Source organism: Propithecus coquereli, unplaced genomic scaffold (assembly GCF_000956105.1).
Source record: "Propithecus coquereli isolate 6110/MARCELLA unplaced genomic scaffold, Pcoq_1.0 Scaffold23, whole genome shotgun sequence".
In the NCBI taxonomy this organism is placed as follows: Eukaryota; Metazoa; Chordata; class Mammalia; order Primates; family Indriidae; genus Propithecus; species Propithecus coquereli.
The window spans coordinates 8463269-8476592 of NW_012147841.1; the positions used below are offsets into that span (position 1 = coordinate 8463269).

Consider the following 13324-nt stretch of genomic DNA (forward strand, 5'->3'; position numbering starts at 1 on the left):
ATTCTTGACTTTTAAATTATAATTAAAAACTTTCCCATCTTAGACTAGTAAATATTGCCACAGGTTGCTCATCCTTAATCCAAAATTCTGAAATTCGAAATGTTCCAGAATCTGAAACTTTTTGATCACTGATATGATGCTCAAAGGAAATGCTCATTTTAGCATTTCAGATTTTGAATTAGGCATGCTCAACTAGTATGAATATGCAGATATTCCAAAATCCAAAAAAAATCCAAAATCTGAAACACTTCTTGTCTAAAGCATTTTGGATAAGGGATACTGAATCTATACTAGAATGCTAATAATTTCCATATAGGGAGAATTTCAGTTTTCTTACTTCTTTTAAAAAAAGGAATGAAATTTGGAGTAATTTTAAGGAAATACTTACTACTCATGTCCAGTCTCTGTCTCCTTCCAATTCTGTCCATCCTCAGTATGTTGACTTCTGACATTTCCATTATGACAGAGCTCAGCTCAGAGATACCAAGCGGTCAGAAAAGCCATTCGAGGAGTCTGGACAACAAAGGGTCAAAGAAATAAAGACATTAGGTATGAGCAACAAACCCAGTCAAGTTACAAGAAGAGGACTTTTGGACCTTGGAACTGAAGCCATTTCTTCCTGCCCAAGGGTTTCTAATGTTTGCTGTTCAGGTGGCAGGGCTTAGTTATGTCATACATACAGTCTGACAAAGGGCTGCTCTAGTGCTTGAACTGCATTCATCTTGCAGATTGTGATGCTTAGTTGGTCACTTGCCCTGTGTTCTCAGTCGCCCATGGACTCTATACTCAACATGCATCCTTTCCAAACTGATTGTCCATCCAATATTAACAGTCTTTAAGAGTACTACCACCTTTCGTTCATCACCTGGCCTTCTCAGCTTTTCCCCTTCTCTGTCCATTCCTCTTTGAAATGTCTCCTTCAGCCTCCATTTCATCCCCTTATTGCTAGTATTCTCCTTGCCCTAAGCGTCTTACCCGTGATTAACTATATGTACATTCTTCTTACCATTAAAAGTAGGTTCTAGAATACTGTTTATAAAATCTTTTAATTCCAAAGAGTCTAAGAAGCAGTTTAGTCCTTCCTGTAGTCTCTAGATGATTTATAGCATATAGGAATCAGTCTTTAGAAGTTTTAAAAGTAAGTATACCCTTTTTCTCTGTGTTATTATAGATTCTGTGCCATTTTCTCCGTGGTAATATAGGACCAATAATTTGTTTCTTTTCAAAATAGACCACTTTGTCTTCATTGAAAGGTTATTGAAACAGCTCCTTTCCACCCCCCTAGTAATTATACTGGGTGTCATAGGGAGCTCCTTAGTAGACAGTAGTTTTCCTTAAGTGGTTAAAAATACAGCTTCTGAAGCCTGTTGCCTGTGTTCATTTCCAGCTGTTAACACTTAATAGTTTTTTGTGACCTTAGGAAAATTACTTAATTTCTCTGTGCCTACATTTTTTCCTTCATCTGTTAAATAGAGATAATAATAATAGTAAGTATTAATGAGAAAAGACAAAAGAAAGGGAAGTACCTGACAGGTAGTAAGAAAGAGCTCAATAAATGTTAGCTAATTTTATAATATTATCATCAGCCATGGATCTGCAGGTTTGACTGCGCACCTCACTTTAGTGATATTCACACGCCTTGGACTTATGAACCATAAACTTCTGACTGGCAGCAGCAATTTCATCCTTAGCACTGTGCACTGTACTTAGTCTTTAAGTTTTCAAATTGCTACTGCTTTCTTAAATTAGCGGTGAGCCAGTAAGTAATCTGATTTTCATGCTAATCATGTAACTGCTTATTGTGATTCTTCCATATTTGCTGCCTCTCATTGTTTGCATGAACACAAGATTTTCCATGTATTGCATGATTCACTTGTTCACCTTCAGAATCATTCTTACTCTTAGCCCATATGGTCATTCGACAGACACTATTTGCTAATTTTTTATTTTGGAGATGGTGTTTTGTTTTTGAGTATATTTATTTTCATTGGAATCAAACCCTTCTTACTAGTTTTCAACACTTGGAATTGCTTTCGGGCTCATCAGCCATATTGAAATTAATAATATTTATAAGACACTCTATATAGTACTCTGAAAAATGAGATGGCCAAATGATGGTGACCACTGTTACCTATAAATGTATTCTTTGCTCATGAACAAGGTGAGCATGATTTTGCTCCATAGTGAAACTTTCATAAAATAAAATTTTACAAAAAGAGGAGCTTCTGTGTTTGCTTTTTAGTTCATCTCTACCTCGCCAGTTTCTCTTCCCACAATAATCTTTACAAAATATTTGGATCATATCACTTCTTTTTATAGTAGGTCTACCCTGGCTTGACTAATGTCTGTGCAATTGAGTCATTAAATTCTTCCAACTAGTTTGGAATGTGCTTTTTATGCTGGCTGTATCTACTTTTGTTCTCTGAAAGAAATCTGTTGTTTATGGTAGTATAACCCTCTCTGTTCTATACTTGTATAATGAAGTTTTTTGGTGGGCCTTTGTTTCTGTTTAATAATGCCACATATTTAACTTTACATGTAATACTTTGCTTTAAATTACTTTAGATACATAATGTATCATTTAGTAATATAATGTCTAGTATGTTGTCATATTAACTGTTAAATGTTTTTTGGAATCAATTAATAAGCATACATCATTGTTACAAAACTATAATTTCCTTGAGAGCATGAATTCTCTTTACTTCTTTTGTGCCCTTCATATGTGTCATGGGAAGTTAGATGATCAGTGAACATAGCAGATTTTTACTTGCATTTCAGTTTTGTGATTTATTAAAATTAAAGGCACAAAGATTTCATGTCACTTTTAGTCTCAACTTCATTAAATGTCAACCCTTGTCAGTGTTGAAAAGAAATTCAGTTCATCTGTGAAACAGGAAATTGTACTTTTCTTTTCCTTTTACAAGTAGTTCAGCTCTAATTATAAATTTCTTTGCCTACTTCTTTTTTTCCAGGCTTTAGGAACCATGAAATCTCAAATTGCAGGGCAGTTTATTTGACTTTATTTTGAAGTGATCCTTTCCTGTCCCATGTGATATAGGTTCTTTGAACACTTCCAATTTTTTTAATGATTGCTTTAAAGATAATAAGTATGATGCATTAATCTAGTTTTAGAACCATAGTTCTGTGCTTTTCTGTGAAATTATTGGCATAGTATCAGGATAAACATGAAGTCTTGAATGTTTCTCAATAAATTAATTTTGCATTGTTTTCTAAACTATACAATGAGATCTTTGTATTTTAAACCAGGAAACTAATATCAAAATTTCATTAAGAATTCCATCAGAGAATCTCTACCTATCCATTCTTTAGTTAATTCTCCCTTTCTCAATTGACAGGATACATGATAAGTAGAAAACTATGTATTCAGTTAGCCTTTTACTGTATCTTAACCACTAACATTGCAATAATGTCATTGTCTTTTATTTTTCATTTCAGATCTCCTGTATACTAGGTCTATTATGAATTAAATAGACTTTTGGGGGCTGTTAGATAACCTAACCACTGTGTATTTCTACAAAAAAGATAGTATTCAAGTTTAAAAGTAGCTATCTTTTAAATGAACATTTAGAACCCTTTTAATTTGGGGATTTCTATGTCTGGAGTTATGGGAAATTTTAAGTAGAGATGTGTATCATCATCATCCAAAATACTTGGACATTTGTTTATACCTAAAGATACTGACCAAAGTAAATTAGATAGATGACTTTTGTAAATGTTTGTGTTCCAAGAACAAAATATTGATACTAGCAATTAAGAGATGTCTTAAGGAAGCAAAATAAACAGAGACTAAAATGTAGTCCTTTCTGCCATAGCACCATATATGTGTTCCTGAAAAACCTCACATTTTGTAAAATCACACACTAAGATAACAGCTTATGAGAAAAGTAGCCAGACTCAGTGGCTTACTCCTGTAATCCCAGCTACTGGGGAGGCTAAGGTGAGAGGATCATTTGGGCCCAGGAGTTCAAGGCTGCAGTTAGCTATGATTGTGCCACTGTACTCTAGCCTGGGTGAAAAAGCAAGGCCTCAGGTCTTTAAAAAAAAAAAAAAAAAATGTTGAAATGTTGGCACAGATCACTTACAACTATGCAAATTTGTAGGTATAACCCTGACAAATAAGGTATCAGTCTGAATACAGCATAGTCACATATCTGTGGACATTTGCAGTTAGAGTTAGTCTGTAATCTGCAGTCATATCCTTAGGTTCCTTCTTCCTGCTTAAAGACATTTGCCTCTAATGGAGACCAATTTATTGAAAACTAAAAATATACTTCAGACATATCCTTCATCAATTAAGGTATATTTTGTTTTCATAGTGGTGTGATGTTTTCACATCTCTATCTACATTTACAGCTTACCAAGGTAGCTTATTTATGAAAGAAAGCTAAGTAGTTCTTTAAGCCAGAAAAGTAACCATTTCTTTACAGTAAAGGAAGGTGCTTCTATATAGGGTTTTTATATTTTTTCTTAAACTGTGAAAACTTCCACCTCTGGTTATTTCAAATCATTAGCATGCTGGGAATAAAATCTTAAACAATTTTGCATTATACTGATGAGATTCCTCTATTTGCCAATTACATATAAACTAATTCTTATTTAAGAATTAACCAGACCATAGCTAAAATAATTATATATAAGCAATAGAAAAGGCATGAATTAAATAAATGTAGGTAAAAGAAGGTCAGGTTTGATGTATCATAAATTGGGAGTATAGTCAAAGTCTAGAAAGGTGAGATTCAAACCAGCAAAACCATACAAACATTTTGGTTTAAAACAAAAAGAGATCCATTCCGTAAAGTAAGGTTTTGTAAATATGTGTGCCAGCTCCATCCTTACTCTAGCTTTTACCCATGTCAGATAACCAGGTAATTGTGACATAATTTCTCATTCTTTCCAGAGCATAATGGTTCCTAGCACTTCATAAACAATCACTGCCCTCTTTCCCACTTAGCCTGAACACAGCCTGGGTAGCCGTCTCAGGGCAGCATCCCAGGCATTACTACCAACCATTCTAATTTGGCGTATCACGTGGTGTTATTTATTGACAGTTTACTATAACCAAGCAATGTATTTTATCCTTTACCAAAATAATTGTATTTAATCTTGCAACATACTGTGTAGCTCGGTGGTTTTAATCCCTATTTACAAGGGAAGAAATGGAGGCTTAAATTTTATCAACTTGATTGCTATAATAAGCCACCTCAAATCTTTTTAAAAGGTATAATGTAAAATGAATAACAAAGAAAAAATGAAAATACATTTTCATTTGATGGTAGTTGTAGGAGTTAGGACTGGGAAATCATTTATAAAGTATTGAAAAAATAGAGGACTCAGGAGGCCAATTGGAAGATTGGGGCAGATATGTGGGAGTTAAAACAGGCTTTGGTTCCCTAAGAGGTGGTGAAGGCAGACTCAATTTCTGACTTTGAAATTTCCAGTTTTAATTGCTGTGAGGCCTGGCTTTACTTTATTTCCTATCCTTGAAAATCCTTGCAATTGCCTGTGGTATTCTTAAAGTAAATTTCGTTTTTACTTAAGTGCCTACTCCATCAGCCAAATGATGCCTAAGACAATGTAGTTTCAGAATATAGGATAAAGAGAAGGATTTAGGAAACACACGGTTCTGATCATGTTGAATTTGAGGTTAGAATGTCCAGCAGGCATTTGACTGTGCAAAGCCTCTGGGTTAGAGATTTTAAACTTATAACCTGTAGATCATAGTTGAAATTGTAGGAGTGACTGAGATCTTCCATGGACAGTGAAAAGAGCAGAGGCCTTAGGGATGAGCTGCAAAACCAGTAAATCAGGGGCTGGCTACGGAAGTGGAGGATCTAGTACCAGAGAACCAACACAGAACAGTCAGAGTTAGGAGGAGAACCAGAAGAGGTGATATCCGCAAAGTCAGGGTAGTACATTACCAAGAAGAAAAGAAAGTCAGTGTGTCAAGTTCTCCAGAAAGATCAAGTACCTTGGAGACTGAGGGTCCATTGGATTTGTCAGTGATGTCAGTGATGGCCTTTGCCTACTAGCAGGGTTTCTGTGGGGGTCAGGTAAGAATTGGAAGTCTGATTTCAGTGGGTCAAAGAGTTAATGCAAGGTAAGAAACTGAAAAATGTATCAGTGCATCCTGATGAGCTGTCAGAAATATATTAGAAATACATCATGATGATGAGGGGAAGAGATGTGTGATTGAGGGCTGAAGTAGACCTCAGAGCCATTAAAATAGCAATGCCTTCTTTTAACACAAAAGGAAACTAATACCCAGAAAGGTTTAGTAGTTTACACTATGGCAAAGCCAGTAAGTGGCAGATAGAACAGACAGCACCTAGGTCTTTCTGATTCCAAATCTTCCGGTATATATGGGCAAACTCTTAACTGGAAAGGGAGGGAAAAATTGTTTTAATAGTTGCTTTTGGCACTTGAAATTTATTCTTTCTTAGATATAGAGGACAATAAGTTATGGTTGCGTTAGGGTATATTTATCTACATACCAAATGTACTGTACATGCAGAAATGTGTTGGTAAAAAGCCACTGGCTAAATCTGAAACAAAATTCTAAATTCAGTCATGTTGCAAATGTACAAAACTAAATCAATATATATATTTATAACCAATTCAGGGAGAAACCTCATACTATGGTTTTGTTTTTGATTAGGGAGAATCATTAATATTTTAAAATAATATTATGAAAGTACATACTGAATTAGAAAAGTAACTACTGAATTTTAAAGTAACCATTCTTCTTTATGGGGGGTATGTCTTATCCTTGGGCGGTTGTGTAAAAATAAAATATTAACAAAATTTTTTTTTTAAGTGTCATACTAGCATCTTACTTTAGCTTTAGTTTTTGGTATAAGAGCACCACCTATGGGTTTTTCATGTATTTGGAATTTTTTTCTCAAAATCTAATAAAACAAAAATCTAATAAAATTCTTTCTAGTTTTTGTCTATAATTAATCTATCCATTTATTTAAAGCTTAGCAATTTTCTGCTTGTCATAAATTACTCCCACGTAGTTTTTGGCTGTGTCTCACTGCTGTTAAATCAGCTAATGTTTTTGAATACTTATATGCCAATACAGTATTATAATTCTGAGTTAAATATAATTTAACTCAAAATTGTATTATTTAATGTAGATGAATATTTTAATGAAAATAAACAAGGCTCTATATTCTGGGGAAAGGGTAATGAGTATTTTTGCCTCTTTATCTGTATGTTTGTTTCTGTCTTCATGAACTTAAGAATTCCTTTAGCATATTACTCCAGAATACTTTAGTTAAGAGACAGTGAAAAAGAAGATCTTATAAATGACTTAAGGTAGCTTTACATTAAATTAATGATAACTCAAGAGCAAAGTAGAAGCAAAACTTTGCCACTTTATTATTAATAAGCTCTTAAAATAGAATTACATTTGGATAAATTTAGTTTTTTTAAAAAACATTGTTCATCGGAATTAAAATTTTTTTATAAGGGAAATTTACTCCTAATGAAACTTAAGGGAATAACGACAGCAAAATAATTTGAAAGCTGGCCGGGCGCGGTGGCTCACGTCTATAATCCTAGCACTCTGGGAGGCCCAGACAGGCAGATTGTTTGAGCTCAGGAGTTCAAAACCAGCCTGAGCAAGAGCGAGACCCCGTCTCTACTAAAATTAGAAAGAAATTAATTGGACAACTAAAAAAATATAGAAAAATTAGCCGGGCATGGTGGCACACGCCTGTGGTCCCAGCTACTCGGGAGGCAGAGGCAGGAGGATCGCTTGAGACCAGGAGTGTGAGGTTGCTGTGAGCTAGGCTGACGCCACAGCACTCTAGTCCGGGCAAAAAAGAGTGAGACTCTGTCTCAAAAAAAATAATAATAATAATAATTTGAAAGCTTTGACTCTGCCTGGGCAATGAGGTGTGTGCTAAGCTCTTGGTGTATCTGTGTGTTCTGTGTCACAAATCTCTGTGTTCTGAAAAGTGATTCAAAACAAGATCCCTTTGGCAATGTACCCTAATTCAGGGTAGATCCATTTTAAGCATGAACATTTTTCTGCAGTAGAATATACTTTTAAATTCTTGAATGCATATATTCTTTAGGAAATGTGGTGTTCTATAGAAAGAAGGATTGACTTTAAGCAGTATAGTTTGTTTAATTTTGATCATTATGGATAAAGTCTTTAAATTACATGGTAGACTTTCTATTAATAGCATTCTTAACCTAAATTGAACAGACTATATTATACTCACAAAAAAAAAAAAAAAAAAAAGTTGCTGGGAGCAGCAGTGTGCTTCTAGTCCTAGCTATTTGGGAAGCTGAGTCAGGAGAGTCACTTGAGCCCAGGAGTTCAAGGCTGTATTGCACTGTAGTCACACCTGTGAATAGGGAATAGCCACTACACTCCAGCCTGGGCAATGTAGCAAGACTCCATTTCTTTAAACAAACAAACAAACAAAAAGATCATTTTTCCACATTACAGTTGTAATAGGGATATTTGGCTGTTAGGTTACCTGATATTTAAACTATAGGTAAACTCAAAAAGCATGGGTGTTCAAGCCATATATTGTACCAGACACTTTGCTTATGCTGATTCATTTATTCACTCAACAACTCTTTTAAATAGGTGTGAATATTAATGATTTATTAATTATTATTATATCATAAAACAGTCTTAATTTTTGAAAGACAGGCAATAATATACATATTCTGAGCTCATGGTTTTTGAGTTCAGCATGTAGATTTTATTATTTTTCTGAAAATTGCCTTATCACTTCCAATAACTGTCTTATGTACCCTTGACAGCTACTCTGCCCACTTCTGATTTGCTGCTTCTAATCTGTTACTTTAAAAATCAAGTAATCTAATTTGTTGAAATTGCATTAAATAATAGGTTCTAGGATTTTAAATTCTACTGAAGGCTTAAATATTCATTGTATGTTTAATTGGGGGAGAAAAAATTGTCAGATTATTGGCTGAATTCTGGATAATGCTAACTATATTAAAATGAGAGTTCAAAATACAAAGAGAATAATCCAGGGAAGTGTTGGTATTAGTTTCGATTTATTCCATTTGCATGAAGCTTTCTTCTGTGATATTCAGATATCTAATCACATAATGACATTTTAATCACTGACTATTTCAAGACTTTATTTTTAAATAATTTAGGAATCATTCATGACCCTGTAATAAAGTTTGGAAGTATTAATGGAATAAGTTGAAGAACCGCTTTGCAGTACTTCTGAATGTTTTGCTGTCTTTATTGAGTCATCCACTAACTTCTTAACAAAAATTACAATGCAGCATTATATTATTATGTTTATTTAAAGTAGCCTAAAAGCAACATGATACTCCTAAGGATTTAAACAAAGTGGTTGAGGAAATATTGGAAAGGTGGTTTAAAATAAAGAAAAGAAATTTAAAAGATGTGTTTTGAAAAAGGATGGATGGGTGGATGGGTGGGTGGATCGATCTCCATGGCTAAAGCTGGTAGTCCTGACTCTTGAGCTGTTATTCAGTGATTCAATTTGAACATGTCCTTGCCTGCCCAAAATGTGTACAGTAGTCCCCCCTTATCCATGGGGGGGATACAGTCCAAGACTCCCAGTGGATGCCTAAAACTGCAGATAGTACCAAACCTGATGGCTGTCAAATTGAATGCCTTTCCATCTTAATTAAGCACTTATCATGCACTGTGGCCATAACTTTTGCAATTTGAGATGTGACAGCAAAACTAGCATGAATTTCTTTTTTTCCTTCGCAATTTCATGGGTAGAAGATTCATTCTTACTGTAGATTTTAGCAACCTCAGCATATGATTTTTTTTTCTTTCATTATTAAGTCGAGAACTTTTATCTAAAGGAAATACTTTCTGGCTTCTGTTTGAATAGTCAGCATCACTACTCTTGCTCTTTGAGGTCATTATGCAGTAAAATAAGGGTTACTTGAACACAGGCACTTGAACACTGTGACGGTTGATCTGATAACCAAATGGCTACTAAGTGACTGATGGGTGGGTGGCATATACAGCATGGAAGCGCTGCTGTGCAAAGGGTGATTCATGCCCTGGATGGGACAGGGCAGGATGGTGAGAGATTTCATCAGTATTCAGAATAGAGCACAATTTAAAACTTCATGAATTGTTTTTTCTAGAATCTACCATTTAATATTTTTGGACTACTATTGACCTCAGGTAACTGAAACTGTGGAAAGTGAAACCTCAGATAAGGGGAGCTACTATACTTAATTGGGATAAGGTACTTTGTCTGAAGGGGAGGAAATTGAAATATCTCATTAGAATCATAGCTTTTTAAGGTTGATACTACCATATTTTATTGTCTGTTATTTGATATCTGAAGTTTTTGTTTTTTTAAAAAAAAAACACTGATTTACCTAGTAGTACTATGTTTTAAAATATAATAATTAGCTAAGATTGCTTTGGCTATCTGTCTTCCAGCTTGTGGAGAGACTCCAGAACAAATTCGAGGACCAAGTGGTATAATCACAAGCCCAGGCTGGCCTTCTGAATATCCTGCCAAAATCAACTGTAGCTGGCTCATAAGGGCAAACCCAGGGGAAATCATTACTATAAGGTAATTCTTATGCCTTTCTATATTATTATATCATTTTATTATAAAATATAAATTCAGTTTTCAAGTAATATTACTTAACATGTAGTTATATAAAAAGGAGGGTTTTTCAGAAGATATAATAAATTATAGCTATCAATATCATCTTAAGAATAAGAATAATGGCCCATGAGCCAAGAATAATGGCTCATGTATTGTGAGCATTTTCTAATATATTTGCAATGAGCCATCTATATTCTTCTCAGTTACTTTTTAACAAAAGGTACACATTTGGAAAATAGCTTATTAGGATCAAGATTAATCTTAGGCAGTGGGACAAATAATCCACTAATCCACTTAGAGATCTAGCCCATATCCTTGGTCTCATTAGTAGAGCCTTCTACTTAGAGTTAAAACATGATTGTAGGTGCATATCTGTGTATATTTACGTATGTATGTATAAAACTTGAAACAAGCTGTTTATGAAAATTCTGTATCTATAAAAATATTTTTTTAATAACTTGGAAACAAAAGAACATGTATTAGGAATACAAAGTTAAAGGCATTCCTAGGAGAAATAAGATTCTAAGAATAAATGTGATATAAATAAGGGAGGTTCAGATTAAATTTAAAAACATTTAGTGAATTACTTGTAGAGAAAAATAATGTGGGAATAAGATATTGAAGAAAACTATTTAGTAGAACTAGATATTGCTTGCTTAGGAAAATTATATCAAGGCCATTAGAAAAAAATATTTACTAATAGGGGAAAAAATAGTGTGCCTTAACAAGGAACTGCAGCTTGAAATGAAACAAATAGGAATTCCATTCCCATCACAGAGGCAGTGTAGCCCACGAAGGAACCTTCAACATCCTTTCACGTGTAACCTTTTATGGGTAGGAATCATAATTTTCAATGTGGAAGGGACTTTGGACATATAGATTCAAATTCCTTCATTTTACATTTTTTAAAATAAGACTTGTAAATGTAGCCTACTTTCTCATCTTTTTCTATATTCTTTTTTAGTACTTATTACTTAATGAGGGAACCAATCTTGAGAAACATAACTGTCGTCTGTCCTCTTTTTTCTGCGAAGGCCATAAACACAGGCCATGTAGTTTGTTTTCTTTTTAGTGCCCTCTGCCCTAGGCTATCCCTCCTGGAACCCAGGAGCTTGGCACATCTGGAATCTGTTCTCCATGAAAAGTTTGATTCTCTTGCTCAATTGATGGGTAGGATGCACCATTAAGGTTGTTTTTCTGCGACAGTATCAGTGTTAGAATCTAAACAATAAGCTTATTTTCTGTTGTAGTATGACCAAGTATAAATGTGTTTACAAATAACATTTTTACTAAATATTGGATTTTTTAATATGAAACTAACATTTATAGAGATCTTCATCTTTTAACGTAAAAAGTAAACTTGCAGCTTACCAGTAGTTATGTAAAACTTGGAAATTATTACCAGCACAGAAGAGATAACATGGAATACAACCATCTGGTTTTGATCATGTGTTGACTTCTTGAGATTTGACAAAGTAAGATACACTAAAAACCAGGATAATACTAAAATGCAGAACAAAATTCAAGGTGAGCCCTATATCTAGAGGAAGATTTCCTAAATTCTAGAAGGAATTAATGAATTTGGATTTACACAGATCAAAAAGTGATTTTAGGAATTGTCTAGTTCTTTACCAAAATCATTATATCAAAACTTTAAAAAGATAACACACATGCATATACGTAAAAACAGACAAGTTTTATGTGTGATCATTGACACAAATTCTTAAATACGTGATTCAAAAGAATCACATGCCATAATTAAATGCAGCTCTTTAAGACATACAAATGAGTATTAGGAAATATTAAATTATCATGTTAACAAATCAAAAAGTATATGATTATCTAGAATACACAGATGCTTTAAAGCATTTTGATAAAAAGAAAATAAGCATTCATTCTTGAACATAAAACAAAATTAAAATTCTTAATAAAATGAAATTAAAAACATGGTTTTTAAAGATCTAGATAGAAGAGAGAAACTAAAATTATGGAGTATAAACAATACTGAGAGCTCTCTATGTAAAACTGGCTAAAGATGATGAAATAAAGGCATTTTTACTTCATTCCTCTCCCTTGAAACCCACCAAAATCAACAAAGGCCACCTTATCCATAGGGAATAGAGAATTAGATCCTTGCACCCTGCTTAAAAACAAGGACTAGGTCCAGGCAGTTTTGCTCAAGAAAGGAGACCGAAAAAAACTTCCTCGTAACCACTGCCAGAACTTATATGGGACTGAAAGCTTAAGAGGTGAGAGGACATATCCTAATAAATATGAATATTTGCCACCTAATACCTCCATGACAGGATCTGTAATACTCTGAACCACCATTTAAGACTGGTTCTGGAATCGTGGCCCAGGTATGTGGGAACACGGAGGTAGAGAGGGTAAAAAAAAAAAAGAGAGAACCAAAAAAAATCTACAAAATAAACCTGCAACCCCAAATTTCAGAATGTGTGAAAAAATTTAATGCTAAGGAAAAGAGCCAACAAAATTAAGTTGGAACACAAATTTACTCCAAACATTTTAAGATTTATTGTGTCCAGGGTTCTTTCTTACCCTTTTTTATGCCATGGACACGTCACATAATCTGGTTAAACCTATATATTCTTTCCCAGAATAACGTTTTTAAATTCATAAAATAAAATATGTAGGATTACAAAGGCAACCCATTAATGTACAGCTATTAGATA

General features: G+C 33.9%; 1 protein-coding gene across 2 annotated transcripts in view; it reads left to right on the plus strand.

Annotated features, from left to right (window-relative positions):
• Positions 1 to 13324, plus strand: part of LRP12 (low density lipoprotein receptor-related protein 12) — a 112155-nt gene that overhangs the window by 85076 nt on the left and 13755 nt on the right. For both annotated transcript variants that reach the window (XM_012645302.1, XM_012645303.1), the window contains one exon: positions 10457 to 10592. In XM_012645302.1, coding sequence (XP_012500756.1) covers positions 10457 to 10592 — 136 coding nt within the window. The remainder of the gene's footprint in view (positions 1 to 10456; positions 10593 to 13324) is intronic.